Genomic DNA, 20,785 nt, shown 5'->3' with positions numbered 1-20,785 from the left:
TATTCACAGCAGACAGAGGGGAATCCCACATCACCTCTCCTTTTCTGTCTAAATAAAAAGGAAGGTTTTAATTTTTCATATTAAAATTACATACAACAAAACAGTTATCAAGCAGGAATTATAGCTACAATATTGAGTTCATTTACATTTGGCAAATTAAGGGAAATACTCTATTGTTTATCCTATCTTTGTGAGTCTAAAGTTTTATATCTAACCTATCTTTAATAATTATAACTATCTTTCTTCAACTCCATCAAAGACTCCAGAAGGACATAATATTACCTAAGTTAACAGGAAGTGCATTATAAGCAACTTCCAAAACTCTAGAATTTATAGAATTTATAGAGACATCCTGCTGCTTGAACAGTCATCCAAAGTTCTTCTGTAACATTGGGGCATCCAAAGCCTACAGCCTCTTAGTATCTGGCAGACTTTTCCATGAAGTGGAAAATTTCAAAGACAGTTCTGCCTGTATTGGCAGTTTGTCAGTCACTTTCTTCTGTATCCTGCAGAATGTCTGGCAGACTCTTTCATGTAGCAGGAACCCTGAAGGACTGTCTCACCTTCTTTAGGCAAGTTCAGCAGTCATTTTTTCTGTGGATCCTGCATTTTCAGTTTATACAACATACCATCAAGTAGCCTAGGCAAGAGAAGTTCCTTGCCCAAATGGCTAACAAACTCCGTAAGGAGCCTTTCTAATGCCCATCATCCTCTTGAAGTAGATTGGTGCTGCCAGGAGTAGATGTGTCTTATTGTCATAAAAAGTCCTAAGTTCTTAAAACATTTTAAATGCCATATTCCGTTAGTCTTTGAAAGATTTGTAGACTACTTATCTTTCTAAAATATATCTCTGTACATCTAGAAAACCTAACTAACATGACTAGAAGCTTGACTATCATAAATGACTATCTATTAACCTGCATCTTTTAATTATACACTATATTTTTAAATGAGCTGCACAAACACAATACCTTAATCAAGAACAGAAATATACATATAACAAAATTGACCTTAAATTTATATCAATAGACCAAGATCCATACCAATGCACAGTATTCACATCTATAACATATCCCCTTTAAATGAAAACAAACATTTATAAACAATATTTGGGAATTTGGACATAGTTTTCTCCAAACTGCTTCCTGCTTTTTGTTGGGCTAAGCATTTTGGGGGGGGTTTATGGAGACTTTTCAGGGGATCTTGCTTCATCAAACCACATTAGTCTGGAAGGAATACACAGGTTCTCATCCTCTGTGAAAACAAAGGCAGGACCTCTTTTCCAAAGCAACATATCCTTAGACCCAAATTTTGAAATCAAGATACCTTTAAAGTATATATGTTGGTTTAGCTTAGCAGCCCCCAGAATCAAATATCTCTCTGTACTTAGCTCATTCACAGTCAAAAAATTCAAAGAAAACACAATAAAATACATATTCCAGACTCTCTGTGTATATTCCATCTTTACATGGTTTATTTTTCTTACTCTTACTTTTTCTACAAGATTAATATTTATTTTATTATCTTTACTCCTTTAATCTATGACTGCCTTACTCTTTTATATTATAACTGTCTATACTCTTTTTCCTCTCTCTCTCTCTCTCTCTCTCTCTCTCTCTCTCAAGGCTATGTACATTTATCCAACACTGTGACCCATTTAAAGGTCTTTTTTTTTTATCTTAGAGGAATGCTCACTGCCTCTGAGAGCCATGCACACTGCCCCACCTCCAGGATCATACCATTAAGTAATTTGTAACACGCTGCTCACAGAACCCAAGTGCTTGGCCTCCTGAAGTAGTCAGAGCTGTTTGTGCAACTAGCATGAACCAGGAAGCCCTCCCTTAAAGAAGCTACATAGCCTTCACTGCCAATGCTGAGTCAGGAAGACCTCTCTTAAAGGAGCCATAGCACTCCTGCTCACTACCAGCAAACAGAGCCCATCTGAAAAAAAAATGCAGCTACTAAGAAGCTGCACTAAACTCTGTTTTATGTCTAGAATTTCTTTTTAAGCTCTCTTGGGTTTTATGTGGATATAGTCAGCCCCACATTGGATGCCAATTTGTAGTAGGAGGCTGTTTATTTGTTTCCCTGCTGCCCAGACCTAAAATAACCACACAGAAATTGTATTAATTAAAACACTGCTTGGCATATTAGTTCAGGTTTCTTATTAACAAACTCTTACATTTTAAATTAACTCATTTCTATAATTTTGTATTTTACCATGAGGCTTGTGGTTTATTGGTAAGGTTCCAGGGCATCTGTCTCCTTTGGCAGCTACATGGCATCTTCCTTATTCTTTCTTCTTTTCTCCTCTATCTCTGCTTGGAATTTCTGCCTTGCTCTATACTGTGCTGCCATAGGCCTAAAGCAAATTCTTTATTAACCAAGGGCAATAAAACATATTAACAGTATAAAGAAGGAAGTCTCACATCAACCCATCACATGGATACAGAGATGAAGACATGGGTCAAGGCAGGGAAGAGAAGGCTGGAGTGAATAGAGACAGAAGGAGCCAGACATAGTCCAGAATCCTGCAAGCATGGTTGGGAAGGGTTGGAAGCACATTCTTCCTCCATAACCAAGTTGTAGAGGACCCAGGATTTAATACCCTGGGTTGGGTGGCCTGGGTTTGTAAGCCACTCACAGCTGCCTAGCAACAATCAAAGAAAGGGAACTTGTTGCCAACCCAGGGGGAAAAAAAACCAGATGTTTGGTAACTCCATTTTACATTGGGCCATTTGTGCTCTTGTTAATACTTTGAATGCCCTTGTCTATTAAATATCTTAGATATCCATCCTTTGTTAGAATTGTAGATTGCAATATTCCATCCCTATTTGTGGTAGCCTTTTCATTTTTCTTATGTCTCTTTGTGAACAAAAGATACAACTTTACTGAAGTTCAATTTATTCTTTCCCCTTATTTTATTGTAGTTGTTTTCTGAGCCTTTGTATAAGACAGCTTTATTGTAAAAAGAGCAATGGGCCACTTCCTGCCGCTCAGCTCCCAGCTAGTTTACACCTGAAATAATTACATGGAAACTATATTCCTCTAAACACTGCCTGGCCCATTAGTTCCAGCCTCTTATTGGCTAACTCTCACATTTTGATTCAACCCATTTCTAATAATCTGTATGTAACCATGAGCTCATGGCTTACCGGGAAAGATTCAGCATGTCTGACCTGGCAGCTTCTCTGTCTCTGCCTTCTTTCTCCCACCATTCTGTTCTGTCTACTCTGCCTATCTAAGCTACTGTCCTATCAAAAGGCCAAGACAGTCTCTTTATTTAACCAATGAAAGAAACACATAGAAAGAAGACCCTCCTACACCACACCTTCACTGACTCCAATTCACAAAGAAGTTCTACCATGTTGTATTATAAAAGATGTTGGTCTGTGATTTATCACAGATTAGTATCTGTGAAGTGTGAGAGGAAAGAGTTCAGATCAGCCTTTCCTCAGTGAACTCTAGGGCTGAAAAAAAGTTTACTTGGTTAGGATGAATCTGTCCTTGTAAGGATTATTGCATTGTCTTTGTAAATCTCATAACAGTTTTGTGTCTGTGTCAGGGTTCCTACCTTGAGAACTATTGACATTCTGGGCCAGCTCCTTGTTATAACTGTCTGTCTGCCTTGTGTATCATAAGATGGTTGTGGACATTCTTGGCCTCAGGATATAGCATCTTCCTCCCCACTGGTAATAACTGAAAATGACAATGTTTAAAAAAAAAAGAAACCAAAATTGTTTTTTGACAAGAGAATTTATAAATAGATTGTGAAATATTTAGCTGCCAAATAGTGAAAATGAATGATCTTGAGATACAAGTGTGGACATGGGTAATAAAAGCAAATCAAAATAATGACAGAAATCAATAAAATATTTAAAAAATTACAAGAAACACTAGAGGCTAGTTCTTCAAAAGTAATCAACAGAACTTTCTCAGAAAAAAAATGTTTTAAAACACACCAAGAGCCATTGTCAGGAATGAGAAGGGAGGCACCACTACAGAGCCTATAGATGCTGCCTATCTTTTGAGTTGCTTGCGGACTATATCTCCCTTGAAAAAAAAACCCATTTTGATTTCATCACTTTTCCTTTTGGCCTTCTCCAGATTAAGAGATTTAAAAATTAATTTTGTTGCTAAGCTTTCATATGTTACATGAGTTTCAATATTGTTTTCCCAGTCTATGAGTTAGCCTGATACTACATGGGATTTCTTAGTGATGAGAAATTATTAAAAATAATTGGATTTATTCAACTTTTATTAAATACTATTTTCTTTGAGAACTTTCTAAAGACACATTTTTCCTACCCAGGGAGATAAAAATGTTAACTGTTCTGTGTTTTTAAAATATTTTTTAAATTTTGAGCTAGACTTTCATATAGCTAAGGATGGCCTAAAACTTGCCACACAGTCAAGGATGACCTTGAACTTCCAATCTTCATACTCTACCTTCCTAGTGTTGAGGTGTCAGGCATGTACCACCATTCCTGGCTTTGAAAAAAAGTCTACTTTCACATTTCTTAGTTGGTTGGTGGGTTTGGTGGCAATGGGGATGCTATTTGTTTCTTTCTTTCAAAATAATAATGGATTATTCTGTCATCATTTACTGTCATTCATTTTGTTTTTATGGTTAGTATCTACTAATAAGATATGCCTGCTCATTATTTTCTATATTTCCTTATGTCTCATGTTGTCTTTTGTGGTTCCTGTTCTGTTCTGTGAATTCAGATTTGTTCTTTTTCTAGTAATATACTGCCTTTCCCCTCACTTTCATAGAATTTACCATTTGATAGGACAAATTCTTGGCTGTTTCTCATCCATCTTTCTGCAAATGCAGCCTTACTAGTACCTTGACTAGCCAGGTGTGACATGTCCCCTATGCCACCATCCCATACACATGGAGATTACAGTCATCAGACTGCAGAGAATCCCACAGGACCCTGGAAATCAGCTACAGCTCATGTTAAAAGGCTCTTCCAATGGAATGTTCTAGAAGGATCTAGCATCCAAGTACTCATTTAGGTCAGATTGCAGAGCAGGTAAGGGAACGTGGGGCAGGTTCAGAGGCTTGTTAAGTCCTTAGGAGTGACCTCAAGTAAAACTGACAATGAGTATTGATCTATGGGACATGGTCTTGGGACCTAATTGGATACCTGTCCAATGGTGCTCTTTAGGTTGTCAGGTTTTCTTCTTCCTTTAGTAGCTTCACCTAGCCCTGCTGCAAGCCCCCAGGCCCCACCCACCTTCCTCTGTGTCCAAGCCCCCACTTAGCTCTGGTGTGCATCTCAAGCAGCTTGAGCTGCCTTCCTTGCCCTTTGCTCCCTTCATTTGATTTTGCATCCTATGCTTTTATGCCTCTAAATCACTCCTAGCTTGGAAAGTGTTTAAGGCTCCTTTGTATAGGTATCTAGAGGTGTTAACTCTCTCCCCCATGCCCGTGCATGCGTGTGTGTGTGTGTGTGTGTGTGTGTGTGTGTGTGTGTGTGTGCTTTTCACATTCCTGATACTTAGTGGACCTGCACCCAGTGGTTTCTTGGGCCTCTCTTCTCTTAGTCTCAGAGAGGAATGAAAGGCCACACCCGGAACTGACAGTGAGCTGCAATTATGGAAGCTAATGCTGGTCTCTCACTAAAGTTCAAGTTCATTAGTGAAACTCCCTTTGTCTTGTCCTTCTGCTTTCTGATGAACTGGTACTTATTTTGCAATCAAGAGTAAAAATGTTGAATTATAATAATAACTAGCCTCATTAACTCTTTGGGAATGCTAGAGTGCCCAGAAGCTCCAGGAGGGCAGAAATTTTTCTGTCTGCTGTGTCCATCACTGTGACCTCAGTACCCACGCCAGTGCCCCATCATGGTGGATGCTGAGGTAATGCTTACTGTGGGGGTAAAGAAATGAAGTTCATCTGATGCTTCCATGAGCAGTCAGTGTGCTGAGGGCCTTCTCTCCTCCTCCTTCTCTCTCAGCACTCATAATAATCCAGTAAAATAGAATGCACAATGCTTCCTTTGTAGATAGGGAAACTGAGGCATAGGGACATACAGTGGTCTAGGTAGTACTGGCCTAGCTTGAAAACCTCAGAAGCTGTGCAGGATGTAAGCCCGCTTCTGCGCTGATCTCTCAGCCTCACTTATGTATGATATGAGCCCCATCTTTGACTGTCCAGGTATAGAGTCTAGGAACCACTGTTGTCATTTCTCTTCCCAGGAATACATGGCGGGGTGTGGGGAGGCCAGTAAGTGCATGAAAAGATGCTCAATGTTGTTATCCATCAAAGAAATGCAAGCACAGTGGGCTATCAGTTCACATGGATTTGGGTAGCTATAAGGAAAATGTGACAATATCAAGGGTTGGCAAGGATGGGAAAGTAGCAACAGTAGAAACAAAATAAAACCTGCCTGTGTTGTCACTAATGACAGAAGTTGATATAGTCACTTTGGAAAATAATTGGTTTGGCAATTCTTCAAAATGTAAACACAAAGTTACAGTATACCTCGGCATTTCAGGGTATGCAGGCACACAGCTACATGAAAACCTGTAACACAAATGTTCATGATAGACTGGGTCAACCTGAATGCCCATCAGCGGATGAATACACACCAGCTCACAGGCAGTCTTTCCATTTAACAGAGTATTACTCGACTACGAAAATGGATAAAGTCTCAGTGCATAGCTAAGTGAAAGAAGTCAAACAAGAAAGTCACACATCCCATCACCCCACTAAATGGAGTGTTTAGGATAAGCTAACCAGAGAGCAAAAGTAGATTAGTATGTAAAAGGGACTGGGGTGATGAGGGCATAGGGGTTAACTGCTAATAGGCCTGGGGCTTCTTTGGGAGGTGACAGAGATGCCCTGGAGCCACTGAACTGTGTCTGTCATGTTTAAGATGGAAACTTTATGGAACACTGGTTTAAACATAATCGTCTGGAGGCTGGAGGAGCATGCATGGCTCAACTCAGCAGGAAGGGGCTCGGTTAGAGAGAAACTAGAATGACAAAGATCCAGGCCTTCTGTTCTAGTTTTATTTCTATTGCTGTGATAAAATATCCCAAGCAAAAGCAACTTAGGCGAGGAAAGGATTTGTTTTGGCTTAAATCCTGCTTGCAGTCAATCATTTTAGAAAAGCGGGGGTAGAAACTCAAAGCAGCAGCTAGTCATGTATCTACAATCAGGTGCACTGGGGATGAAGCCACCAAGCTGCCTACTTGCTGCTACTTCCACCTGGCTTTCTACTGTCCCCAAGTGCTCAGGAACACCTTCCTAGAGAATGATGATGCCCACCATGGGCTAGGGCTACATCAACTAGCACTCCAGACCAAGACAGTCCTCCACAGACATGCCCACAGGCCATCTTGGTTTAGATAATTTCTCATTAAGACTTCCCAGGTGATTCTGGGTAGTGTCAAGTTGACCCTAAAAGCTAACAGGCACTACATCATCAGACTTGACTGAGTGATGTCATCAGGCTTGACCTAGTGAGACTGACTCTGCTGCTTCCTGCCTGAGACTTTTTGGGGAGGCCCTGGCCATCTTGGGTCCTGCTATTTTCTTCTTTGCATGAGGTAGGAGTGGCTATGGTAAGGGCTCTGGAGATTTTGAATTCTTACATGCCTCTCACCTCCAGGGGCAGTTTCTGTGATTCTTGACCCAGCACGAGCTTTAGTCTAAGCAGCAGGGGAAGGCAGAGAGGATAGGGAATGCTGAGAGCTTGTGGTTGCATTCATCCTTGACAAAAAGCCCAAGAACTCGAGGGGAAAGCCTTCCAGGTGAGAGCAACCTCATTCTAATTGTTCAGCATGACTGAGAAGCTGTTAGAGGGCTCTGCAGAGGCTCCTTCGCTTTCTAAGCAGGGATCCAGCTAATGGCAGGAGTGTGGGCAGGTCTCTCGAAGCCTGGGCTTTTCCTCTGCTGTTGGGCTCTTAGATCTAGCCCAGTGATGGCACCTCTCCTCACTCCCTACCCCAGTCGCTTGATGTGCTGTGTGCAACTAATGACTCTTCTAATGAGAGATTTACCACGTGGGGCTTTTAGACGCTGCACCAGCCTCATTTGTCCAGCTCTTGGCAGAGCCTGTAATCATCTCAGTGGGCCCCGGGAACCAGGCTTGCTGCTCTGGCCAATCCAGACCAACAGACTGACAGTAAGAAGCCACTAGTCCCATACCCAAGTGTCACGTTTCTCCACCCTGACATCTTATGAGAATATTTTTGCATCTTGTTTCTCTAATGAACCTGAGTTGACAGGTTTCTCTGATGTCCCTGGAGTCATCCTTGTCAGCTGGGCTTGGGTCCTCTCTGGTCCTCTTTTGAAGAGGTTTCAGAACTGTCCTATTTTCTGTCCCTGTGTTTGGTCATCCTCTAGCCTTGAACTAGAATCTAATCACCCTTGTTCATCCTCTAGAAAGCTGTGTGCCTTTGCTTAATGATCTGGGAAACTGGGCTCCTATGACAGACTGGATGCCACTCAGGCTGAAACTGGGAAGGAGGCTTCCTCTACTTAGTCACCATTGTCCCCAGTGTTTTGTAATAGCTGTTATGGTAAAACACTGCAGATCCCCAAGGGGCACAGCGTCAGAAACACTGCAGATCCCCTCAAGGGGTGGCAGTGGGCAATGAGCACAAGACCACAGAGGGCCACAAGGGCAGACAGTCCCAGGCAAGGAGCCCCGGAGTGGCCCGTGAGACATGAGGGCCAGCAAGTCCTAGACAGGGAGCCGCATAGTGGATGAGAGACCTTAGTGGGGCAGCCACTCCCACGAGGAGCCCTGCATGGTGGGTGAGAAACTGAGATGGATAGGCATACCATGCAGAGTGAGGTTGGATATTTATTCCATAGGTTATGGAAGGGAAAGGAAAGGGGAGAAGGGGGAAGAGCAGAGAGAGGCAGAGAGAAAGAGAAAAGGAGAAACAGAGGGGAGAAGTGGGGAGAAGGGAGCAAGGCAGAAGCTGTGTCTTTGGGAGAGACCTAAAAAGGAAGAAGCTCAGTCTGGAAGCAGAAGGGAAATCTACCTGCATCTATGGTGGATGAGGGAGGGAATAGGCAGGGTTTGTCTCTTAAAGGGACAGGACAATAGCCACCTGGACAATGACTTCCCCAGAAATCAAATGTCTGAATGACTTCAGTATGGTAGAATAGTGATTTGTGTTCAGCAAGCTTGATGAAGAAGAAAGCATAGTTTTAAGAAGCCCAGTGAAAATCAGGCCAGTTTCTTCTCAATGAAAGGACAAAGTTTAAGTGGTGACTGCCACCCTCTCCCGTGTACCTTGGCTCACACATCCTCAAGATTTCATGTCCCAGTCATGTTAGGACAGGACTCCAGGAGAGAACAGGGCACTATTCTGCAGTCCAGGAAGAGGTGGGGCATTGAATCCTTGATTGATGCCAACCTGCTTAGGGTACAGCTGAATGGGGTCTGGAACCTAGTATCCAGATGGGGTCAGAGGAACAAAGACAAGATGCTCTTCTTCCACCAAGTCTTTCTACTCCCATGAGTCATGGTTCTCCACTTAGATTCCTAGGAGGGGCAGGATGTTTAGTACCCACACCTGGGCCCTGCTTTCCCTGAGTGTGGCTGCCCACTAACTCTGTAGATGACTCATGGAAAGAGAAGTCTCCCCTTCCCTTCCATCTCCAAATCCCTTCTGAAGGAAGGACCATACAGCACTGATCGCCTATGTTCAATTGCAGCCATCTGCCACTGTCAATCAGGGCCTTAACCTACTTCCCATTTCCCCCTCACTTACGCAGGACAGTAGCCTAGAAGAAAAAGATAACTTTTTAAAAACGGTGGCTTTCATGCGGCTGCGAATATGTTCTATGCATCTGCCTCCCTCCCCTACAGACTTCTCAGGAAGATACTATAGTTCTGTGGAGATTGCAAGACCTGAGTTCAACTCACAAGAACCAGCATAATAAAGCTGGGCACAGTTGTACAGGATGTAATCCCAATGCTGGGGAGGCAAAGGCTGGTGGTTCCTTTGGGCTGGCTGGACAGCCAGTCTACCTTACATTAGTGAATTATAGGCCAATGACAACGTCAGAGACTAAAGCTGACTAAAATCTAAGGAATGGTGCTCAAGTTTGTCCCCTGGTCTCCACATATGAAAGAACTATAGTCGACCTAAGAAAATATTGTGTAAGATCAAGACAGAGTTCTGTAAGTTTCTTGTACTTTTATAGGCATCTGCTTCTTTAGGTTAGGGAAATCTCCTTCTATGACTTTGTTGAAAATACTTTCTGGTCCTTTGAGCTGGGTTTCTTCTTGTTTTTCTATTCCTGTTAGTCTTAGGTTTGACCTTTTCATAGTGTTCAAGATTTACTGGATGTATATTTCTTTTAGATTTAACATTTTTTTTTTGATTAAGGTATCCATTTCTTCTATCATGTCTTTAGAAACCAATGGCTACAGTATAAAAAAATCAAATACTCAGGTTGGTCTGACTTTGCCAAATCAGAAGGCTACTACAAACCAGTGCAAAAAATTTAGGTCACCAAAGTAATATGACCATGCATTTTCCAGAAAAAAAGGAGTGCATCAATATCCTTGGGCAGCTGAGGATAGGGAACCTGAAATGACCCTATCCTATAGCCACAATGATGAATATCTTGCATATCACCATAGAACCTTCATCTGGCGATGGATGGAGATAGAGACAGAGACCCACATTAGAGCACCGGACTGAGCTCCCAAGGTCCAAATGAAGAGCAGAAGGAGGGAAAACATGAGCAAGGAAGTCAGGACCACAAGGGGTGCACACACACACTGAGACAGTGGGGCTGATCTATTGGGAGCTCACCAAGGCCAGCTGGACTGGGACTGAAAAAGCATGAGATACAACCGGACTCTCTGAACATGGCGGACAATAGGGCTGATGAGAAGCCAAGGACAATGGCGCTGGGTTTTGATCCTACTGCATGTACTGGCTTTGTGGGAGCCTAGCCAGTTTGAATGTTCACCTTCCTAGACCTGGATGGAGGGGGGAGGACCTTGGACTTCCCACAGGGCAGGGCACCCTGACTGCTCTTTGGACTGGAGAGGGAGGGGGAGAAGAGTGGGGGGAGGGGGAGAAGGGCGAGAGGAGGGGGAGGGAAATGGGAGGCTGGGAAGAGGCGGAAATTTTTTTCAATAAAAAAAAGAAAATAAAAATAAAAATAAAAAGATCAAGACAGAGTCACCAGAATGAAAGGCCAAGGTGAAGTTGCAAGAAAGAAGGAGAAGCCAGGACTCAAATATTTGCGCATCTGCTGTATTTAGTGTTACTCATGTAGCCACAATACAGAGGCATCCCAGGTGCCAGCTAATAGATGAATAGATAGGCAGATTGGCATCTATCTGTACGACAGGATGCTACTCAGCTTTCAAAGGACAGGAATTCCACACATGGATAACCCGGAGGATGTTATATTATATGAATGATACCAGTCACGCGTGCTGCTTGTATGTTCACCTCAGATGTCATTCCTAGTGCTGGGGACTCATAAAGGTAAAAGGCTAGGAGCCAGGGGCTGGAGGTGTATCAACAGGGAGTTTCTATTGTGTAAGGATGGCTTCAGTTTTGTAAGATGAGATGTTCTAGGAGCTGGATGGTGGTGACCGCTGTGTCTCAATATAACTGCTCTTCATGCCACCAAATCTCATGCTTAAAAATGAAAGAGATGGGAAATGTTGCCTTATGTATGTTCACAACAGATTTTTAAAGCCACATGTTACATCCCTCTCCCCATTAGGCTGTGGCTCCTCAGGGACAGGGACTTCTGAGTGTCATGTGTGCATGTCCTTCTGGTGCTGTGCTTCTCCAAGGCTGGGGTGGTGGAGCTGCTGCTCTGATTGTGAGCAAGCCTCACTAGGAATGTGGGATTTGCGCATGCCTGACCATGCTGGGTGGTCTTCACAGTCGAAGATTGTGCCCCTATGCTGCCTCCTCTAGAGGAGACTCACATTCCTGCCACTTAGCCACAGAGCGCCTGCATCAGATTTCCAAGGTGCTGTGCCTCATACTCTGGGGGTCTTACTCAATTATGTTCCCTAGGATTAAAAAATCCACAGGCTTCTAAAACGTCTGTATTCTCTTCCATAACTGACAAAGTATGTGGACGGTGCCTAGCCAACATCTGCCTTGAGGTCAGCCCTCCATCCGACTCAGCCGCTGTGACCTGATGGTGCTACGCCTCGGGTTCAGCCAGTGACATTCACGTGGCCTACAAAGGCCCTACTCATCAAGATAATGACCACGCTGTGGATGCCTCATCCCAGAACATAAAGCTGTCCCCATCCCAAATGACCCGTTTCATAAAAGGTCCTGAATTGTGCAGCTGGCCAGATCACCCCTTTGGCCTTGGCCATTGCATCGCTCATGCTTGCATGGTGACTCATGTGTGCCTGGATCATCTTAGCCCAGGGGTTTCGGTTCAGTAACTGCAGTACGTTACTGGCTTCTAGCACGGCTTAAACAGCACATCACTCTGTGGTTGGCCACAACTGTCTCCCTTTACCTGTGGCTTCCCTGAGTATGGCTTGTTTCCCATCACCAGCGATAGTCTGAGAGTATCAAGTGGCGAACCACACAAGTAAGCAACTCGTGTTTCAGAAGCTGTGCATTACCTGCACTGAGGAGGTGGCTCAGTGGGTAAAGTGGCCACGGTGTAAGCATAAGGACCTGAGTTCGATTCCCCAGAACCTACATTAAAAAAGCAAAAAAGAATCCAGAGTTAGGCTGAGAGCTGACTCAGAGGGGAGAGCCCTTACTGAGCCTGTGAAGACTGGAGAGCAGATCCCAGTACCCACTGTCACAAGCTGGGCATTGTCCCTTCAGGCCTGCAGCCCCAGCACTGAGTGGGTTAGAGAGACAGGAGAATCACTGGGACTTGCTGGCTGCCAGTCTAGCTGGAAAGTGACAAGATCCAGGTTCAACTAGAGACCCTCCCTTAAAAGAGTAAGGTAGGCAGGCGAGGGCAGTGTTGGCACCCACCTTTAATCTCAGTATTCAGGAGGTAGAAGCAGGTGGATCTCTGTGAGCTTGAGGCCAGTCTGGTTCTAGAGGGAGTTTTAGGACAGCCAGGGCAGTTAACACAGAGAATCCTCTACCAAAAAACCAAAAAAGAAAAAAAATAATAAGGTAGAAAGTTATAGAGAACCCTCCTTTGACTTCCAACAACATATATAGGCATGTGTACCAATACATATATGGGTGTATGCAAAATACACACACACACACACACACACACACACATCCATCCCAGCATGATGTTGTATACTTGTAACCTCAATACTAAGAAGGCAGAAACAGGCAGATCCATGGGGGTTTTTGACTGGTCTAGGTCAATGGAAGACCCCTGTCTTAAAAAAAAAAGTATAAATGGTACCCCAAAGATTAATAATGAAGACTATCTTCTGGCCCTCCACCTGTGCGCGCGTGCGCGCACGCACGCACGCAAGCACACACACACACACACACACACACACACACACAGAGAGAGAGAGAATGAGTGAGTTTTGCTATAGCATATTATAGTGATTGTTCATGCTTTATCATTTGTTACTGCTGCCAATCTCATATTCTGCCTGATTTTTAAATTGCACTTTGTCCTAGGTTTCCCAGTATAGGGAAGGCATAGTATGTAGATAGCTGATACCATCTGCAATTTTAATACTTCAGTTGTGTCAGAGACTGCTTCCCTTCCTAGATAAGGGGGAATAACTGTGGAAGCCACTTCAAATTGAGTCACATATAAATCACAAGAAAATATTCTCCATATCTTAGGGTCAAAGATAGTTTACTTGATTTTATAAAAGCCAACCATAATAGCTATTGCAGTAGATGGAATGTCTGTCATATTGCTGAACTTGAGCTAGAGTAGTGTATAAAAACTAGAACTAGGTAGATTAAATTGTTTAACATTATGATGTTACCTGAGTATATTTAGTCCTAAGAAACTTTACCATGGATTTATTTTTACTTTTTAAAATTATGTGTATCTATGTAAGTCTGTGTACATGTGAGTGCAAGTCTCCACAGAGTCCAGAAGAGGGTGTTAGACCATGTATGGTTAGAGTTACCAGTGGTTCAGATCCCCCTGGTGTCAGTGCTAAAAACCCACTCAGGTCACTTTTAAGAGGGATCCATTTTCTTAACCTCTGAGACATCTCTGCAGCCCTCTTGAGGAACTTTCATAGGGACTCACTGCTTAGTAAGTGACTGACATCATCATAGCAAGTGAAACACAAGAAAGAAGGGACAGTTTGGGAATAAATCTTCCAACTCCAGACAGTGCTTAGAGGTTTTTTTTTTTTCCCTCACTCAGGTCTAACTGTTCCCAGCAGGAAGCTTTTAAACAATTCTCATGAAACTCATTGTCAAATGAGTCTCAGATGTTAACCCCCAAATTAATGGTGACAAGAAGCGACCTTAAGGTGGCTATCCACTGCCTGGTTGCTAGGTAAACATTCCAATGATTTCATCAGCCAGACCAGGGTGGAAGGTTGGAAACCTGACTCATTCTGAGAGTGGCAACAGATTCAACCTGTGGTTATGTTTCTCAATTTGGCAAAGCACGTTTTCATCATTAGATGGTCTTTGAAATGAAGTAAGATAGCTTTGAAACATCAGTGGGACATGATCAAACTGTCTAGGGAAGGTACGTTCTGGTTTCCCCCTCACGGATATCAGAGTATAAGTGTTATACTTGTGTGGTGTCTACTTGGTAGCTTCAACTGACCAGACATCATTGGTACCAAGTTCCAGGAAGAGAGATGGATGTTAGGAGTCAGGCTGATTGACAGGCACAACAGTACATGCCATCACACTTGTCTGGGACAGGTCTGTGAGTTTACTTGCTCCCATCTAGATGTTCCAGGCCTAACCCTTGATGGTTTGAGTATGACCTCATTGGAAAGCAGAGTCTTTGAAGATATGGCTATGTTAAGGGGAGATCACACTGGAGTAGGGTAGTCCCTAGACCCAGTATCATTACAAGGGCAAAAGGATTTAGAGGCATAAGCCCATGAGAAAGATGGCTGTGGGAATATGGAAGCAGAGGTCTGAGCTAGGTGGCCATGAGTCAAGAAAATGAAGGATTTCCAGCAACGCCCAGCATCTGAGAGTCACAGGAAGGACCCTTCCCTGGAGCCTTCAGGGGAAGCACAGCTTGTCCCTATGGACACCTCAGTTTCCAGCCTTCAGGGCTATAAGAGAATAACCTATTGTTGCTGTGATCCTCGTGGCTTATGGCAATCTATTAACTGCACCTATAGACAACTTGTACAGACTCTAACACAGCCTTGGGTGTGCAGGTAAGAGTGTGTCAGAGAGTTCCTTTGAGAGGAGGTAACTTTGCACTGTGTAGGGCGGAGAGACTAGGAGATAACCCAAGGAAGGTCTGGGAGGCAGCACATGTGGTCAAGTTGTGAGACAGTTTAAGGCTGCGAAGACGTTCAAGGTACCCACAGCCAGGATGTGAAGCAGTCTTGTTTCAAGGGTTCCTGTCCTGGTTCTCTTGAGCCTCTGGGTGCCCATACATGGTACGCCAATGTTAAATTTTCTAAGCCATGAAGTTTCTACTCAAGGTCACTGCCGGTGGTGTTGATGGGATTTAGCCAAGCTTGCCAGGAGGTATGTCTAGGAGTGACCTAGCCAAGACCAGGGAGCAGAGGGAAAGTATACTAATGCATTGAAGAGGAACCTTTCCATGAGACCAGCTTTGCCTTTTGGGAGGATGCTGGCAGTGAGAAGAGGCAGGGATGCAAAGGGTAAGGCTTCTGTACTGTCGGTAGAGCGGGGTATGACTGCTTACCAAGAATGTAGACAAGAGGAATGGAGTACTTAACTCTAAAGAAGTTAAATGCTCTCCCTTTGGGGAAGGCTAAGTCAGGGATGACTTGGAGCAGCTGAGCTTAAAGGTGGTGCTCATCAAGGGGACCTGGACCCTCTGGGGAGATTGTTCCACATGGGTGTGTTAAGAGGAAGCAGAAGTGAACAGAAGGCATCAAGGAGAGAACCTAGAAAAATTCACAAAAGACCACATTGTTCTAGAAGTCCCGAATGGGAAGAAATCTCTAGAGGCTTAACTGAGGTTAAATCCCACAGAGACAGTTAAATCTAAATCTTAAGCAATTTTTCTCTATGAAATGTGTTTTAAAACGGTGAAAGGGATTATTGTTAAGGAGACAGAGGCAATCAAGAGTACCCTCTGACTCCTGTCAGATTAGAAATGCTTTTCTACAAAACCCCCCAGTAGAAGGAAAGGGGACTGAGTGTACCTTGCCTCTGACACAGTGACTTAGATGCAGAAGGAAGTGCACTCAGGCACACACCCAGGATCCATACACTTCCTGTTTGCACGTGGCATTGATGGATTGATTCATTAGGCAATACACAGTGGCTCTTGTCGGCTGTTCTTCAGGACAGCTGAAGCTGTGTTGGCCAATGTGTAGGAATTTATCACACTGTATGTACATCCTATGAGTCACCAGAGTGTGACTAGCTCTTGTCTTTCTTTGTTCTTTACCTTGCTCCACGTTCCCCCCCTGCTTTGTCATCTGCTTGCTTGTCCACCTTTCTCCCCACCCCTTTCCATTTTCTGTTTAAAATTCTCCTATGATGATCTTCATAGTCATCTTGACTTGATACAGACACCAGCAAGGGTGACTGTGGATCATTGAATGATTTTAACCAGTTGCCTCATGCATATCAATTGACTAGCATTGCAGTAGGTTTATATTAATTAAAGCCTCCTCTCATCCCCTTGCTTAGAGGTGGGACCCAGATCCTTGCAAGTTGCAAGGTAGCTTTTAAGTCAAAACATAATGGCTCCCTTCCTGGTCATCAATTTAACATCTATAAGGGAGGTTATTAGTCTTAGACTATGTGGGACTCGAGCTGTGTGTGCTGAAACACCGACAGAAGCATGGGTGGATGTCTAAGCTTCCCAATGGGATCCTCAGTAGATAGATCTGGGGGTGGTACCACCAGAACAGATGTCTATTATCAATTCATCTAGTGTTGGCCCTGTTGCTGAAGGAGTGCACTTGGAGAAACTCTGCTATGGGGTAGAAAAGAGGGATGGTTAGCCATCATAGCTTCTTCCTCCAAGAAACAAAGCCCTGAGAGAGAGGTTGAGGGAATCAAGGATAGAGCATTCTCTAAGAGATGATCCATGGGCCACTGAAGGGTACTCAATAGAGGGGGACCTGAGTGAAGATGTTGTCCAAGTAAAGGGATGGAGTAGCAATCCAGCAAAGGGGACAATGAGGGCTCAGAAGCATCAGTCCCGTATTATGACTTTGTAGATGGAGAACAGAGAAAAAGTGAGGCCAAAAAATTTTATGTATAGCCAGCCATGTGACTATAATTGCTACCTCAGCTGTGAATGAGTCTTCAGATATAAATCCTAACTGACCCATCCTTCAGTTGGTCAGGCCCTACAACCTAGGGCAGTTCTTTTTACCTAAGGGCATTTTTTCATGAGTCATTCTATTGTTTTTATAGATTGCCTCATACATGGTATTAATGTCACAGTCACATGCTCCATAGGTTTTTGGTTCCTTTCCATAGTGTGTCATTATGTTTTTCTGTGTTGTTACATAGACTTAATATGCATATTTGAAGGTTCTTTAGTCCCTCTACCTAAATCTTCCCAATTACTATAGTACAAGAAATATGATACCCCAAATATGTCCATGTTTTCATCCATTCTTGAGATGAAGACATTATCTTGGATGGTCCAGGGGGCCTCACTCTAGTCCAGGAATCCTTGTTCAAGGGAAACAGTAGGGAAGAGTCAAGAAGGGACAGTGGAAAGAGCGGAGGCTGAAGTGAGGCAGGCACAGATTAAGGAACATGGACAGTGTCTAGCAACAAGAGAAGTCCAGGAAAGTAATTCCCCCCCCCAGCACCTTCAGAAAGAAGTGCTGGGCTGCTCATTGGACTTTAGCCCAGAGTTGAACTTGACCTCCACAGCTGTAGAGGATGCATTTGTCTTGTGGACATTTGTTACAGCAGGCATAGGAAGCTTATACATACTCCATCACTCATGCTTCCCAATCCCAGCAGCCTTCCCTTTCCCCCACTAGAAAAGAGGCTCTTCCCAATAGCGAGTGATTATTATGACATAATGTTATGCTCTGCACATTACACTGAGGTCAACTTAGTGGTGTCACTCAAGTCATTCCAGTAACCCTGTGAAGTAGCCACCTTCATATTCTCTATAACACAGGGAGGAACGAGGGTATGCCAAGCACTGTGCTCAAAGCTGAAACTCAAGCCCTGGGTCTCTGTGGTTCAATGTTAGTGTCTGTGTGACCACTGGTACTACCACATTAGTGTTGCTGGACTTTGGCAGGGGCCACCTTGGCTTGTGCTCTAACAGTAGCCCCCTCAGCCACTTGTGGCATATTTACCTGATACTCCATCCTTACCAAAGTGCTTTAATGAAGATCTCCCCGGGCAGTGAGGGCAAGGCCTGTGTTTGTGTAGGTGGTACCATTGCCGGCATTTATGGATGAAGGCGGGGTCCACAGCTGATACACCGAGGGCCAGCTAGGGCCAAAGCAGAGCAGATGAAAACCCATCGAGTCCCCAAGACTGTGCTGATTCTAATGTCCTCACTCCCATGCCATGCTACACAAGCAGGCCCGGTGACTTCTGTCTCCATCAGTCTCATGTCAGGTCATCCGGAAGCAACAGCATTGCACAGGAGCCCCCCAAGCCCCTCAGGTCTGATGTTAGTGCTTCACAGAAAGTAATCAGTGCACATCACCTTGAATGACCCGTTGTCATTCAGTGACAGTCATAGATGGAGCCAGAGCCCAAGTCAGGACATGACAGAAGTTTATTGTCACTCAAAGACAGGATATAAAGGAGGTAGGCTTTGGGTGGGTTAGAGGTGACCCTTGGAAACCCCCAGATTCAAATCCTGGCCCTTTCACAAATCTGCCAAACTTGACAGTACTGTGGCATATGATTTTTTTTTCTCTAAAAAATGCTTTAACCTCTATCTAAAGAAGAAGGGAATCTTTTTATGGTGCTGGAGATGGAGTCCTCACCCCCACCCTGATGTCACCATATTCTAGAACTCTGACATAGCATGTTAAATTTAGAGAGCCTGTTTTTGACAGTTTTAATCTCTAGGACTAGCATCATCCATCGTAGTGTTTTGAAAAATCACATTCTACAGAATGTGGTCTTGGGGAGAGCATGCTTTGCCCCTGGTCTGAAGAGACTAGATCTCTGGCTATTTTTTGCACAGACTCCCCAAGTCAGGTCTTCCTATGTCTAACTCACATTTCTGTAGGAACATCCTGGCAAATATTACTGTGAGAGATCTTGGGGTCACTGTCACTGTGGACCCACGGGTAAGCATGTCTCAGTTCTGCCTCAGGACCCAAGTTAGCTTAAAGATGCTCCTTGCTTTCATCCAAAGATGCTTGGAGTTCTAAGAGTCAGACAGAGCAGATTCTATCCATCAGGAAACTTAAGCCAAGAGAAATCTTGCCCATGTGTCTCTCCTTCTCTACATTCAGGCCTGACCAAAGCCTTAGTTGTCTTTATAGCAAAATCCCCTTATGTTACCCTCCAAATATCTTCACGCTCTCTAAAGTGGCTTGGCCATCAGTACCTGGTCCTCCACTGTCCATCTAGTTATGGTTGTATTGAGAAGCTGGCCAAAGTCAGTCTTGTACTTATGCCTTGATGCTAGAGATTCCAAGAAATGTAGAAATGTGGTTTTCTCTCTCTGAGTGTAAACTTGGGACAATGGAAACATGATTAGAGCCACATCTGGTCAAGCACTTACTGACTCTAAAGAACAGGAACAACTGTATGGGGAAGGACTCTTGTAGCAGAATCAATAATAATGAACTCTGGGAGAAGTGGCTGGAACAGTGAAGGAACAAAGCATAGGTTTTGTCATAGCTCATAATATACTTGAGCTGCAATTGGCTGGTATATTGTGGGAGTGGGGGACATTAAATTTTATAATAAAATGGAAGTTACACATTCTATTTTATCCTTCTGTGTACTAAAAGTGGCCGTGTCATCTCCTTTTGTCTAGGATTACTGGACACGCATTATAGTACAAATGATCAAATCGCCTTTAAAATTCTCCAGGCTGATGTTACAGACAGGAAGTTGGACTTCACCAAGGTAACATATGTTTGTGACTTCTAGACTGGTCAGCAAAAGGTGTTGAACTATAAAACACAATTGCTGGCTTGCTCGAGATAGGTTTGTGATTTGTTTTTCTTTACCTGAATGTTGAATTGATGAATCAGGAAAAATCCAATTACAAGTGATTAAGAATTTTATAGGAAAAGTATAGTGCATATATATATATATACATATACGTATATATATTAAATAACTCTTCTATAATCTTCATTAACAATATATAAGTTTGCAGTGTCAGAAGGGAGTATGATGGTCTAACGATTTAAAAGTAGGAGGGGTAGCCGGAATGTCCTGCCATGTAGCATTCGGAAGGTCAGGAAGAAGTGCTTTGAAACATAACATGCTGGTACAGGTTGTTTCAGCTGAAAAGGCGTCAGTCGTGTGAAACAGAGACAAAAATTAGAAGTCATGTTTATATAAGGGAGAGCTTCAAACCAGAGGGTGGAGAGCTCTGCCCATAGTGGTTAGCATCGCCGGTTTATATGCCAGGTCCTCTGTAAATGGCTGACTCATTTGATGCTTCTGTTGGCCCGGAGTGGGAGTCCTGATGCTGAACCCTTTGTGCAGAAGCCAAAACAAAGCTTCAATATAGAGTCACACATCGCACACACGCAACTCTTGA

General features: G+C 43.6%; 1 protein-coding gene across 2 annotated transcripts in view; it reads left to right on the top strand.

Moving 5' to 3' along the window:
• Positions 1 to 20,785, top strand: part of C8H10orf90 (chromosome 8 C10orf90 homolog) — a 220,696-nt gene that overhangs the window by 117,742 nt on the left and 82,169 nt on the right. For both annotated transcript variants that reach the window (XM_026781037.1, XM_026781036.1), the window contains exon 3: positions 20,048 to 20,139. In XM_026781037.1, coding sequence (XP_026636838.1) covers positions 20,048 to 20,139 — 92 coding nt within the window. The remainder of the gene's footprint in view (positions 1 to 20,047; positions 20,140 to 20,785) is intronic.

Source organism: Microtus ochrogaster, chromosome 8 (assembly GCF_000317375.1).
Source record: "Microtus ochrogaster isolate Prairie Vole_2 chromosome 8, MicOch1.0, whole genome shotgun sequence".
Lineage (NCBI taxonomy): Eukaryota > Metazoa > Chordata > Mammalia > Rodentia > Cricetidae > Microtus > Microtus ochrogaster.
The sequence above is the reverse complement of the archived record's forward strand: the minus strand, read 5'-3'. Positions and strand labels throughout refer to the sequence as shown.